Raw genomic sequence first — 14,977 nt, forward strand, 5'->3', positions numbered from 1 at the left:
TCTCAATGTCTCAGTACATCTTTGCAAATGATTATGTACAGGTAGCCTACATTTAGCAGAATTTCCAAGTGAATAGATCTTGTTGATCTAAACAGATTGTTGATTCTCAGTCTAATGGTTGTTGGCTCCAAAACGTGTCAATGTCATTTCATTGTATAAGTCATCACATGCACAACAGTCTGTTCTATTGTCAAAATTAGTCAAGAACATAATACCATCAATACCATATATGAATCCCTTGGAACATTTGATACATTTATTACAGCAATTGACAGTCAGGTGAATGTCCCAGGCCAGCGAGGGGGCAATATAACTATGTGTGCTGCCATATCTGAGAATGGTGTGGCCACTCACATCCCCAGTCTTGGCCCATACAAAACACAGAAGCTCCTCATCTTCTTGGACCGCCTTCACTTTGATTTGATCCCTGAAAATGAGAGAGGTCTCGTAGGGCCTCACCCACCACAATATCTCATCGTATGGGACAATGTGAATTTCCACCGTGGCCCACTCATCAGGGCCTGGTTCACTACTCATCCAAGGATGGTCATGGTGTTCCTACCACCTTACTCTCCTTTCCTCAATCCTATTGAGGAGTATTTCTCCGCTTGGAGGTGGAGAGTGTATGAGCATCGGGCTCAAGATCAGAGGTCCCTGCTCCATGCAATGGATGCTGCGTGTGAGGACATTACAGGAGATCAGTGTAGGGGATGGTTGCGACATGCATGTTTCTTCCCTCGTTGCATCACAAGGGAGAATATAGGCTGTGATGTGGACGAGAATCTGTGGCCAGACAGACAGCAGCGTGTGGATGGCCAGGAGGGTGAGGACGGTGGCCAGGAGGGTGAGGACGGTGGCCATGAGGGTGAGGACGGTGGCCAGGAGGGTGAGGATGGTGTCCAGGAGAGGGAGGGTGAGGACGGTGGCCAGGAGGGTGAGGACGGTGGCCATGAGGGTGAGGACGGTGGCCATGAGGGTGAGGACGGTGGCCAGGAGAGGGAGGGTGAGGACGGTGGCCAGGAGGGTGAGGATGGTGGCCAGGAGAGGGAGGGTGAGGACGGTGGCCAGGAGGGTGAGGACAGTGGCCATGAGTGTGAGGACGGTGGCCAGGAGGGTGAGGACGGTGGCCATGAGGGTGAGGACGGTGGCCAGGAGAGGGAGGGTGAGGACAGCGACCAGTGAAGAACCGTTAGTTGTGAAACTCCAGCTTTATTTACAGAACTGTAGGCTGCATATCATTTTCATAGTTTTTTGTTTGTGTGTTTATATTACAGTATATTAGGCTGTTTACATTTTCTTTTTACTCTGATGTATGGAAGTTACTTTGTGTGTGAACGATAATGGTTACACTTTCCTTGGCAGTATGAGTGCAATGTGTGATGTCAAACCTTGGAGGCCACTCTTACCCTGAAATCCTATTCATTTTTTTCAGTTTTATACACAATTGTATCCTGTTAGCTAGACAAAAAACAGTACAGTCACCATTGTCAATAAAGGACTGGGCTAAGACTGAATGGTGGACATGAGGGATATTTCAATGGTCTTCTGCTGTAGTGACAAAACATGTAAACATTTTGACTTGCAGTGCTTACACAATGCCAAAGGGATGAAGCATTTTGGGGGCACGGACTGTTTAAATGAGAAGGAAATTTAGTTTTGACACATGAGTGAACTGTTTTGGGAGCGATATGAGCTTTTGCAAGTGAGCTATAGTGTTGGAAGACTGTTTTGGAAGACTGTTTTGCCAAATGATCTTTGGAGAGTTTTGAGAATGTAATTTATGTTTCAAGAAATGAGCCAAACAAATGGAGAAAAACTGTAATAAGAAACAACACTACTACCTACCTTCATGTGTTTGGCTCATTGTGTAAAACTGACTAACGTTTCTTATTACATTTACCTCCACCACAAATAGAGTCTATGACCTGTATTGCTTTTGACACTGGCCGTTTGAACAGCTTATTAGCCAGTAACAGGCTTACTAGTATCTACAAACTTCGTAGGAATAATCATAAGAATTGAGCATTTTCTAGCGAGAGTGAAGATGAACTATTCCATGCCAGAAACAGTCGCAATATAACCGTATACAGTTACAGCCAGTGAAGTTTTTGCTAATACGGAATCAGTCAGTCAGTCAGTCAGTGACATTCACTCTTCTTAGCTGGCTCTGCTTATGCAGTCCGGCAATTTTTTTTTTTTATCAAATCTAAACAGGCCCCATTTCAAGCAACCATCACTCCAACATTAATAATTATGCTTCATTTTTTATTTGGTACTAGAAAATAACTTAACATTGTCTTTGTGTTTGTTTTTGAGTTGCCACAGCAAACAGTAGACTGGCATGTCTTAAGGTCAATATTAGGTCTTTCTCTAGAAACTCGTCAGTCAATTGTTGTTTTGAGGAATGGTTGTTGATCACATGGTACAGTAATCTGAATGCCAACAGCAAAACAGGAAGTGACTAGTACAGTATGTGCAAATGAGTCAGATGAATGTAGTAACTATTTTTAATGCTTCACTTTCCTGATTTAGAAACACCTTAATACATATACTACCTAGTCAAGTATGCATTTTGTTTGATTGTTTAATTTGCACAAATTCTCTATATTCTCATTATTAGGTAATTCACTTGAATCCTCATACTAGCTGAGCTTCAGCTTAATCCTTGTATTAGCTAGGCTTCAGTTTAATCCTCATACTAGCTAAGCTTCAGTTTAATCCTCATACTGGCTAAGCTTCAGTTTAATCCTCATACTAGCTAAGCTTCAGTTTGATCCTCATACTAGCTAAGCTTCAGTTTAATCCTCATACTAGCTAAGCTTCAGTTTGATCCTCATACTAGCTCAGCTTAAGTTTAATCCTCATTCTAGCTAAGCCTCCGTTTAATCCTCATACTAGCTAAGCTTCAGTTTAATCCTCATACTAGCTAAGCTTCAGTTTAATCCTCATACTAGCTAAGCTTCAGTTTAATCCTCATACTAGCTAAGCTTCAGTTTAATCCTCATACTAGCTAAGCTTCAGTTTGATCCTCATACTAGCTCAGCTTCAGTTTAATCCTCATACTAGCTAAGCTTCAATTTAATCCTCATACTAGCTAAGCTTCAGTTTAGTCCTCATACTAGCTAAACTTCAGTTTAATCCTCATACTAGCTAAGCTTCAGTTTAATCCTCATACTAGCTAAGCTTCAGTTTAATCCTCATACTAGCTAAACTTCAGTTTAATCCTCATACTAGCTAAACTTCAGTTTAATCCTCATACTAGCTAAGCTTCAGTTTAATCTTCTAAGTGAACTACAAGGTATAGTCATATTTTGGAATAAAACAACAGGTTGTCTGCCAGTCACAGCAGGGTGTGGATTAACCAGTCACAGGACTGCCTGCTGAGAAGTTTTGGTGATGCCGATCCTTGTGGTTGGTGGAAAACATGCAGGGTAGGGGCTGGCAATCAGGTAAATCAGGTTATTTATGTGTTGAAACTTATGACAAGTGGAGTTCAGGCTGAGGTTCTGGCTGCAATCCACAAACGGTTTATTGGGTTAAATGTAGACACAATTAAGCCCAGAAATAAGTACAGAAATAGAAATAATGTAATATGTATTTAGGAAGAAGGCATATACTGGCAGTAAATCTAAAGACAATATTTGGGTATAAAAGGTGGGCAAGTCTGAGAGGAGATAAATTCTTTGTTCTGCTGGAGGAAGATATTATATGATTTTGAAATGTAGTCTTTGTTATCATAGAATAAAAGTGTAACTTTAATCTTTTCATATAAGCATAATGTAATGTTTTAGCAAAAAAGTGTTAGGAATTATAAAACTAATCTTTTTAGTTATTGTCTTAGAGTATTACATTTTTATGTGAGACCCAGTACACATTGTAGGGGAGAAAAACAAACTGTTATACTGTAAGATCTGTGAATGAAAATATGTATGCATGTTTTAAAAAACCTTTTATCTCTTTGGTACAGTTGTCCAATTGGTCGAATGTTTGCTTTATTAAAAGTTTTACCACATACTGGTGAAAAAAGTACCAAAGAGATGAACAAAAACTGTAACTCATCACATACACAAACACTCACAGACAAACACTGACTACAATACAGCTTCTCTCTAACAGGCCACTCCCATTCCTTTGTGGGTGTATAAAACATCCTGTTCAGCTTATTCATTCAGTCCGTCTTTCTCAGTGACTGTTATGTGATAGAAACTATGGAGTCTCTTAACTGTCCCATCTGTCTGGAACATCTGAAGGAGCCAGTCACCACTGCCTGTGGACATAGTTACTGTATGGACTGTATTGAGGGGTGCTGGGACCAAGATGAGCCTAAAGGTGTGTACAGATGCCCCCAGTGTAGACAGACCTTCATCCCAAGACCTGTTCTGATGAAGAACATCATGCTGGCCGATGTAGTGGAGAAACTGAAGAAGACAGGACTACAAGTGTCTCCTTCTGCTCACTATTATGCCGGACCTGGAGATGTAGCATGTGATGTCTGCACTGGGAGAAGGTTTACAGCTGTCAAGACCTGTCTGGGGTGTCTGGCCTCTTACTGCGACACCCATCTTCAGCCTCACTACCAATCTGAGGAACTAAAGATGCACAAGTTGGTCGACACGTCAACAGAACTGCAGGACAAGGTCTGCTCTCATCCAGAAAGCCAGCCGGAGGTTATCTGCCAGACCGATCAGCAGTGTCTCTGTTATCTGTGCACCATGGAGGAACATACAGGCCATGAGAGAGTGTCATCTGAAACAAAGAAGGCTGACAAACAGGTTAATTTGAGGTTTTAAATCATTACATTAATTTAAATATTCAGCCAAAATTACGCACTATACTAACACTGACAAAAAGCCATCCCACTGAGCAAAGACATCTTCCTGGTTTAAAAGATGTTGAATAGAAAAATAATTTTAGATTATTTTAAATTATTTAGCTCAGTGGCATAGGCCTTAAGAAGCCCTAGAACCCATGAACTCAACTCTGTCATTCAAAGCCAGACCCACTCTATTTTTCATAACAACCCTGTAATCAGGGACTTATTTAGACCTGGGACTCCAGGTGGGTGACATTAATGATGAGGTAGAACAGAAAACCAGTTGGCTCTGGACCTTGTAGGGTAAGAACACACCAGGTCTAGAACTACAAGCATGCTGGTCATCTTGTAGTGGCAGGATGCTGTTTTGAGATTCATTGGCTAAAACTGCAGATATTTTGATCCAAAATGCAGGAACTAATGGTGCTTGTTATCTCTCTCTTTGTAACATGATATATTTACAGTAACATTTACTCAGTTTTTCCACAAAATATAATGTTAGTTTGAAAGTGTATGCAAAGAGAAATTAGAGGGTTTGGTCTGACAGGTGAATGGTGTCTCTTACAGAAACAGCTGGGTGTGAAACACGAGAAGTCCCACTACCAGCAGAGGATCCAGGAGAGAGAAATTAAGCTGATGGAGTTGAAACAGACTATGACCTTCATTAAAGTGAGTACTAAAACAGACTATGACCTTTATCATTGAGTACTAAAACAGAGTATGACCTTTATCATTGAGTACTAAACAGAGTATGACCTTAATCATTGAGTACTAAACAGAGTATGACCTTTATCATTGAGTACTAAAACAGACTATGACCTTTATCATTGAGTACTAAAACAGACTATGACCTTTATCATTGAGTACTAAACAGAGTATGACCTTAATCAAAGTGAGTATGGTCTCCACCAAACCAAACACGGACAAACTTGATCTGATTATTATATACAGTTGCCCAGGTAGATCAGTATCCTCTAGTTCAAAGGTCTCAACCAGATAATACACAGCACCCAGGGACACTGTGGCTCATAAAATAATTTGTAGATTCAAAACTACATTTGTCCCATTGTTTGTCAACAGACTTCATGTGGAACAGAAGGGGTTGTTATGTAACCATGTGCACAAACCTTGGCATTTTATCTGTGATACATGATCACATGGTACAATAATCTGACTGCCAACAGCACAACATACTGTATGGAGTTCTGAATACAAGGAAGTATTGACTATTGTTAAAAACACCTTAAGATATGCTATCTAGTCAAGCATGCTTTTAAGGTTTTATTACATAATTGAAAACATGGGCAAAATAAAATTTGAAAATATTAAATGTTTTCAAGACAACTTTGGTGATGTTTACAGATATTCCTATCCTAAATGATTTACATTCAATGCAGTCATCTTTACATCGCTAAGTGGGACAACAAAGTACATTTTAATCAGTTGGATGTATCACATCCAGAAACAAAAATATAACCAAATATATAGTGAATGCTAAATATTTTTGTTAGAACACACAACAATTAAGACAAAAGATGTACTGAAGATATATGGATGAAGAACACAAACTAGATTGAATATAGTGTTCATTTGACACTGTATTCAATTAGCTGACAGTCTAATCCAGCTTGTCCATTCATCTTTAGATAGGCAGGAAAACCACTCAACTCAATAGTAGTACATTTTACTCAAAACATTATCTATCCAAAGTCAATCCCCAAAAACAAACATAAATCTCAATCAAAAAATTATTACACAGGTAAAATAGACGAATCAGCTTTTGCGGATTTAAGGATATGCGGCTTCTCTGTAACAAGGTTCATTTTTAGTTTTTCTGAAGTGCACTGTACTGGCCTGGGAACTTCCAGATTTAGTTTTGTTCAGTTTGGTTTAAAAGCTGGTGGGTGACTCTCATACAGCTGCTCAACCTAACCTGCGGGTTTCCGTTCATATGCCTGTAAATTGAATAATTGTTTACTTGTTGCAATCCAGATTTCTCATCCTGTGATTTTCCCTTGACACTGTAAAGTTGCCAATTAACATGCCTTATTTCCCTCTTACTCTACTATTTCGGTCCTAACAGTGTGTAGTACAGGCAGCTGTGGAGGACAGTGAGAAGATCTTTACTGAGATGATCTGCTCCATGGCGAGAAGACACTCTGAGGTGAAGGACATGATCAGAGCCCAGGAGAAGGCTGAATTGAGTCGGGTTGAAGAACACCTGGGGCAACTGGAGCAGGAGATAGCAGAGTTAAGGAGAGACGATGAGTTGGAGCAGCTTTCACATACCGAAGACCACATGTCCCTCCTCCAGGTCATTTTCCTGCCCTTCTGCAGTAATGATAACCTCATCCTCTCACCTCGTCCCTCATCATCTCCTCCTTCCCACTTATACCCTCACCTTATCTTTTTACCTCATCCTCTCACCTCACACCCTCATCTCATCCCCCACACCTAATCCCCCAAATGTATCCCCCTCACCTCATCCTCTCACCTCATCCCCTCAATTAATTCCCCTTACCTAATCCACCTCTCCTCACCCCATCAACTCATCCGCAATTGCGCTACCTTAAGGTGTGTTTTGTACAGTGATCGACCAAAAAGGATCCATTATACATTCAACACGAAGAAAGAGATTTCAGTTAAATGCATTGAGATTTCCTCAATTCTTTTCAACCGATTAATCTCTCCATCTGTCTGTATCTATGAGTCTCTCCATAAATTTCCCTGTATTCATTTACACATCTTTTTGTCTCTATTCATGACTATCTGTCTCTCTGCAGACTGCCCAGTCTCTTGGTGACCTGGTTGATCCCAAAGGCCTATGCAGTCCCCTCATTAGCTCTTCTCTGGGGTTTGATGATCTGAAGAGGAAAATCACTGAGCTCAAGAAAAGACTGGATCACATCTGTCAAGAAGAGGTGGAGAAGATGTCCTGTTCAGGTTAACACACTATATAACCATTAATACACTATCTAAGACATTACCAGGATTACATGCCATTGGCTAAGACATTATCTAATCAGTTATTACGTGCCATTGGCTAAGATATTACAGAGGCAGTTATAACAGTGTCCTTTTATAGTTGATGTGTTGCATTTAGAAAAGTCTGGTTATTAATCAGCAGGTCTAAAACATTAATTCATTCTTCTTTCTTCAGCCATTGAGCACCATTGTAAAAAGTGGGGGAGCATCACTCCAGTGAACTCTCTCCTCACTACACCCTCGTACCAGGTCACAGGTCATGAGGTCACCCTGAACCTGTTGAGGAAGGAACAGGGATTTGGGTTCAGAATCAAAAGGGGAAACGACTCTGCAAATAAGGTAAGTGCTCAGTCACACACTCCATCTCACTCAGACACCACAGACACACACGCAGACACATGCAGACACACACACACACACACACAAAAGCAAGATACAACTGGACGATAATAAACATTATTTAGTTCCTGTTTATTTTCCAAGCTAATCATACTGATAATAATGATCTTTTAACAGATTCTAATTACAACAATAGTGAGACACTCGTCAGCTCACCGCGACGGCCGTTTGCAGCCAGGGGATGAGCTGGTGGCGGTGAACAACGTGCCGGTAAACCAGAAAACACATGAAGACGTTGTGGCCCTGATTAGAAAGGCTGGACAGAATGGTCAGGTGTCCCTGATGGTCAGGAGAGTCCAGATGGACATTAGAAGAGTGTCTTGTAGACCTCTCAGAGAAACATGCACCAACTATCCAATACAAACTGTATTTTAGCTGAAAACTGCTCGAAATGTTACAACCCATTTAATTATACTTTTGCAGTTCAATGTAATTCCGTCAACCTGGTTGAACAGGTGGATCCTTGTAAAACTGAATGTCAGTTTGTTCTGAGGCCAATAGAGGCTCCTTCACAAAGCCTAGAAACCCAGAATTAAAGATAACATTACTGTTGAAAACTATGGGACCCAACAGGGCTCCACGACTAGAAGGTAATGGGTCATCAAAGGGACCCTACATGGCTCCATCACTTGAAGGTAATGAGTCATCAAAGGGACCCTACATGGCTCCATCACTTGAAGGTAATGAGTCATCAATGGGACCCTACATGGCTCCATCACTAGAAGGTAATGGGTCATCAAAGGGACCCTACATGGCTCCATCACTAGAAGGTAATGGGTCATCAAAGGGACCCTACATGGCTCCACGACTAGAACATTTTACTCATGCCTCACGTCACCAATCACTCCAAGAATTCTCCTCTGGCAAAGGGAGGGTGGAAGAGCATTAGAGGTGAATCATGAGCAAACATCCTGCCACCTACATACTGTCATTTTAACTGTTATAATACAATATATTGCTCAATATATGGTTCTTCAACTTCATGCAGCTTTTTCAAAAGTATGCATCCCCCTTGGCATTTTTCTTATTTTGTTTTATTTCAGCCTGTAATTAAAATGTATTTTTTATTTGGATTTCATTTAATGTACATACACAAAACAGTCTAAGCTTAAGTGAAATTAAAAAAATATCTTATTAAAAAAATAAAAAACAGAAAAGTGTTGCATGCATATGTATTCACCCCCTTTGCTATGAAGCCCCTAAAAAAGATCTGGTGCAACCAATTACCTTAAGAAGTCACATAATTAGTTAAATAAAGTAAATCTGTGTGCAATCTAAGTGTCACATGATCTGTCACATGAGTCTGCAACACAACTAAGCAAGGGCCACCACTAAGCAAGCGGCACCATGAAGACCAAGGAGGTCCAAACAGGTCAGGGACAAAAGTACAGATCAGGGTGGGTTAAAAAAAATCTGAAACTTTGAACATCCTACGTAGCACCATTAAATCCATTATAAAAACATGGAAAGAATATGGCACCACAACAAACCTGCCAGGAGAGGGCCACCCACCAAAACTCACGAACCAGGCAAGGAGGGCATTAATCAGAGAGGCAAAAAAGAGACCAAAGATAACCCAGAAGGAGCTGCAAAGCTCCTGAGCAGAGATTGGAGTATCTGTAGATACAACCACTTAAACCGTACCCTCCACAGAGTGACCAGAGAAAAGCCATTGTTTGAAGAAAAAAGTAAGCAAACAAACAAATTTTGTGTTCGCCAAAAGGCATGTGGGAGACTCCCCGAACATATGGAAGAAGGTACTCTGGTCAGATGAGGCTAAAATCGAGCATTTTGGCCATTAAGGAAAACGCTATGTCTGGTGCAAACCCAACACCTCTCACCCCCCTGAGATCACCACCCCCACAATGAAGCATGGTGGTGGCAGCGTCATGCTGTGGGGATAGTGTTCATTGAAGAGGTTCACCTTCCAGCAGGACAATGACCCTAAGCATACTGCTACGTTTTAAGGGGAAATATTTAAATGTCTTGGAATGGCCTAGTCAAAGCACAGACCTCAATCTAATTGAGAATCTGTGGTATGATTTAAAGATTGCTATTCACCAGCAGAACACATCCAAGTTGAAGGAACAGTTTGGCCATCAAGAATGGTCAAAAATAGAGACATACGCCAAGAGACTTGCAGCTGTAATTGCTATAAAAGGAGGCTCTAGAAAGTATTGACTTTGCGGGGGTGAATAGTTATGCACACTCAAGTTTTCTGTATTTTTGTCTTATTTCCTGTTTGTTTCACAATAAAAATTATTTGATTCTTCAAAGTGGTAGGCATGTTGTGTAAATCAAATGATACAACCCCCCCCCCCCCCCCCAAAAAAAATCCCTTTTTTGATCACGCCACAGGAATGTGATTGCATGTTGACAAGACAAACAGAATCACATTAATAATGGAAAAAATACAATGGAGAACTATAAACAGACTCTTACTGCCAGATTGGGCTGCCAGAGACTATGTGGAGACCAGCAGGCAAATCACTACCTCATTTTCTGGGCATGTCCGAACCTTAAACGTTTCTGGGACATGGTGTTTGGTGTTTACAGACCTTGATAGAGTCTTCAGTGTTAACATCCTGAAGGAATGTTAAATGCAACCCTCCTCAAGTGTTACCTGAGGAACTGCGGAGTTGACTAATATATGTATTGCAAAATATTATATAATGCAGCCACTAAAAGAGTCACAGTCTGACAATTTAACTCGACAGGTTTAGCGGGTATTGGCAGTAACTTGGAAATCCACTCCCAGCATCATCACTGCACGATACTGTGTATCTGCCAGTAAAGCTACATTAACCCTGACACACTTGCATATTCCCGGCACATTCACACCTGGACTGGAGTTCCCAGACGTCGAGGTGTCACCCAGCAACATGGGGTGGGTTGTCTCCAGAACAGACAGTGGTGTCCTAACTCTTGTCCTCTTTATATCAGGGATTGACAGAAGAGTTGTTTCTCACCAGTGGCCAACATGCCGCTAATTAGGGAGAGAGAAAGCAGTGTTCAAACTGTATCTCTATCTATACTGGTTATAATACAAATAAACCTTACTTGGACCCATTTTTGGCCTGGGTTTCTGGGTGGTGCGGGAATCCAGTTATATGTTCAGGGACTTAGTCATGTTTCTGGAATATCCCCTCTGGGCAGTAAGACACAGAGTTAACCCATGTATTGACCCAAACACATTGAAAATATAATGATGCTAATTCAATTACCCTAAATGAGAATCAGCAGGACCCACTTACTGTGAAAGGCCGCATCAGAACCAAATGAAGGACGCTTGCAGTTTATTATCATAAAGAGACCCGAGATTTGAGTCGTGAATGTCTTCGTTTACATAATGCATGGACATCAGTTATTATAAACATGAGCTTTGATCGAAGGTCTGAGAGAAAAACAATGTGTTGTTTGCCGTGTTGCAAGACCTGACGGGTAACCCCACCCTCAAAGCTTCTCCCTGCTTCGTTCTTTGGGTCTGAGGTTAAAGCTGACGAAAACACGGGACGTGGCGGTGAGGCGGGGCTGACGTGCGTCCTCCCTTTTCCTCCCCTGTCCTCCTTCCACTCCTCCATCTCTCCATTCATCTGTCCTCATCTCCGTGGTCTCTTCCTCTCGGACCAGTAGAGGGAGCCCCAGTGTTTGGCCCAGCATGTCACATACCTCAGACGCCTTCAGCCGCGCATTCTCTACTGCCGCTGCACAGACACGTCGCCTGAACACATACACACACAATGTTATGGTTGTATACAAACGTGCGTGTGTGTATTGGTGGTGGGTGTTTGTGTTCTGGGGAGAGTGGATGTGTGTGTGTAGATTACCTCAGTAAGCTCAGACACTCTTGGCTGTGGTAGTAGCGGGGCTGACTGACATCCACACTCTGACCTAGCTTCTCCAGTAGAACAACACACACACTCTGCATCTTCACAAAGTCTGAGAACACTACAGTCACCTGTAACACACACACACACACACACACTGTTTCTGTCTTGTTAAACAGGGTATCATGGCAGTCCTGAAGTTATTGAGAACCTGTACACAGAAACTCCATGGTGAACAGGTTCTCAACCCCTAACACCAACCTGAGTCTCCATGGTGAACAGGTTCTCAACCCCTAACACCAACCTGAGTCTCCATGGTGAACAGGTTCTCAACCCCTAACACCAACCTGAGTCTCCATGGTGAACAGGTTCTCAGATCTATTAATGTGTCTCATCACTGACATTTCGTCTTCCTGCAGGGTGAGAGTAGGAGAAAAAATAAATATCAAAAGGCTATTGTGAAAGTGGGTCTGTCAGTAATTTCTCTGGGTTTGCAATACAAAAATCTGTAAGGGACCATTAGCCACTGATGTCCTATAATTACATTATAATGTTTTATAACTTATGCCAATTGTTTTCTAATGTTGTGAAAATGCTTAATTTATATGTTTATATTTATATGTTACATTTATATGTTAAATACTTCATACATTTCGGGATATACTAAATATAATTCATTCATAGGTCAAACAATTGACGTACAATCCCAAGATGGACGTTTTACTCTCAATCCAACGTTTGGTCCCACGACAACGTGTCCAATATTTAAAGTCAGTAACTGTCTACAGTAACCGGCTACCTTCACATTGTGTTGTCTTAGGGTCTGCAGAACGTACTCCACTCTCCTCGAGACGCTGTTGGTGACGTCATTCACCGTCTCCTTGCTGTTTGTGATGCTAACAGAAAACGTAGCCCGGTCGGCTGAACACGAGATCTCCGCGCTCCCCGTCACATGGACTTCCCTCGCGCTCTTCTGTGTCTGTTGAACGGTCCGCAGAATGTTTTCGTCCCGGTAAACATCTCCCGCGTGGGGTAAAAGAGCCGCAAAGACTCGGGACGGACTGCTAGCCATTGCAGAACACAAACCAACCCGTTGTTGCTCGCTGCTATGGTAACAAACGAGGGTGTAGGGATATGTAGTTCAAATGTAGGGATATGTAGTCTTCTCGGAGACGGGCAAGACAAATGTGTCTCATATTTTGTGTAGGTAACTCAGTGTTAAAAAAAAACTATATTTTATATACATTTAGATGCATAGAAATTCAAACATTTCAAAAATGTGTAAAGCTTGTGTATTGGTGTTAGGGATTGTTACAAATTATAGAAACTTGAATGACTGATATTAACAGAAAAGTCGTTTTGGTTAATTGTTAGTCCCATTTTTCAGTTTCTTAGCCATACTATGAATCGTTTTTAATAACGACAAGATTTAAAAAAAAATTGCCTTTAAACTAGTGTGTTGATGGGGTCGATAGGGGGCGCCAGAAGCCTTGCAATGTTTTAAGACAAGAGTAGCTTAACCCAAGAAGGCAAAGGTTATACACAGCCATTGCCCCCGAGTCAGAATCAGTCGGAATGCATCAGGAAAGTCAAGGGGGATGTCCGTAATTCATAACCATCATGAGTAATGCTGGTTGGAAAACTATTTCTATAGTATTTAGTTACAACTTAAAAAAATATATATATTTGTATTTTGTGTTACTAAATGTAATCAAAGCAGAAAATAGATAATTTATACTAATTTAAATTAAGTAAAACATCTTTGGGCTAAGCTTTTCCTACAGTATTTTTTAAATCATATTGGGCATATTTTTCCAATTGTATTTGACTATGCATTTTATGTATAGATTTTTTTTTCCATATGTTGATTTAGTTAGGATATCAAACAATGCAGAAAAACAAGTTTAGCTTAGTTATTTGTCAGTTGGAATATACCATCACAATTACATTTCACTGGAGATTCATAAATGTTTCTTTGATATAATGGACATAACTTATGCCTAGATAATTGATGATAGAATACTTAAATCTATATTGTGATGGCCTTGAATGATTAAGGTCTAGGCTAGAGGTAAATGTTGGCATAAATGAGCCGTAGCCTGTGATCTATATGTTATAATATATGAAATAATGGGGTTAAAGTAGCAACACGTTCTCATAATCATCTCATAGTTCTTTAGACTTTTGACGATTTAAAACGGCCTTTCAGCATCTTTACAACTTTCCAACAGTGTTGTTATGTGAACTTAAGAGGTCTTTTCCAAGACAAAACGTCAATTTCTTTAAACAACGCCTTTTGTTTAGTTTTCCTCGAATATTAAACTGTGAAACGGGTTTATAATCAAAAACTAAAAATACGAAGAGCGTATTTGTTGTTATTGTCTCGAGTTTCCCCGGTCTCCCGGTCCGCGCTGTGAAACTAGAGCTCCGATGCTGCTCCCGCCAAGAGAGATGCCGCGAGCTGCACTGTTTTCTTAACCGCGTGGGTTATGCGCCTGGACCTGAGCCATCCTATTGAAGAGAGAGAGAGAGAGAGAGAGATGAGGAAGAAGTAAAAAGGAAGAAAGAAGGAGAGAGATAGAGAAAACGACTGGGAGTTGCTTCTTAAACTTCAAAGTGATGATGATAATATTCGCTAGATGTAATGAAGGACTCTGGAGGTCCAGGATGGAAAGGTGGCACGTGGCCCACTCAGGGAAAGTTCCTGGCGCCTCTATTCTCGTTTAGCTCTCTCTGGCAGGCTCTTTTCTCTGTCAATTCAATTAATTACTGGCTTAATGTAGTCTAACAATTTAGCCTACATATTGTCAAAGCTTACTTTGGAGAATGTTTACAATTACATTTCACAATTTAACCTTAACTTAATAATAACAATCACTGGTACAACAAGACAACCAGTAGAAGTGTAGAGGTCTATATATATATATATATATATATATATATATATATATAG

General features: G+C 40.8%; 3 protein-coding genes across 5 annotated transcripts; 2 read left to right on the forward strand and 1 right to left on the reverse strand.

Moving 5' to 3' along the window:
- Window positions 1–4,208: 4,208 nt before the first annotated feature.
- Window positions 4,209–6,998, forward strand: LOC105030427 (E3 ubiquitin/ISG15 ligase TRIM25-like; the record flags this gene model as incomplete). Its single annotated transcript, XM_034287955.1, has 3 exons — window positions 4,209–4,772; window positions 5,381–5,482; window positions 6,897–6,998. Coding segments are annotated over exons 1-3 (768 nt in total), but the record flags the coding sequence as incomplete, so codon positions are not given.
- On the reverse strand, window positions 6,482–13,125 carry irak1bp1 (interleukin-1 receptor-associated kinase 1 binding protein 1). 3 transcript variants are annotated; one of them, XR_002198191.2, is made up of 6 exons: window positions 12,824–13,125; window positions 12,372–12,437; window positions 12,025–12,155; window positions 11,649–11,918; window positions 11,039–11,183; window positions 6,482–8,074 (listed from the first exon to the last, which is right to left on the reverse strand). XR_002198191.2 is itself a non-coding variant. In XM_010904291.3 (5 exons), exons 1-4 carry the CDS (start codon window positions 13,094–13,096, stop codon window positions 11,651–11,653), a joined length of 738 nt encoding a protein of 245 aa, XP_010902593.1. In that variant the 5' UTR covers window positions 13,097–13,125; the 3' UTR covers window positions 6,482–8,074; window positions 11,649–11,650. The 3 variants fall into 3 exon arrangements, 1 of the variants encoding a protein (XP_010902593.1); XR_004574744.1 differs by having other exon boundaries at window positions 11,039–11,918; XM_010904291.3 differs by lacking the exon at window positions 11,039–11,183.
- On the forward strand, window positions 7,671–10,101 carry LOC117593310 (disks large homolog 4-like). Its single transcript, XM_034287956.1, has 4 exons — window positions 7,671–7,756; window positions 7,974–8,137; window positions 8,315–8,482; window positions 10,048–10,101. The coding sequence occupies exons 1-4, from the start codon at window positions 7,744–7,746 to the stop codon at window positions 10,099–10,101; spliced, it is 399 nt and encodes a 132-aa protein (XP_034143847.1). The 5' UTR covers window positions 7,671–7,743.
- Window positions 13,126–14,977: the final 1,852 nt, after the last annotated feature.

Source organism: Esox lucius, chromosome 18 (genome assembly GCF_011004845.1).
Source record: "Esox lucius isolate fEsoLuc1 chromosome 18, fEsoLuc1.pri, whole genome shotgun sequence".
Lineage (NCBI taxonomy): Eukaryota > Metazoa > Chordata > Actinopteri > Esociformes > Esocidae > Esox > Esox lucius.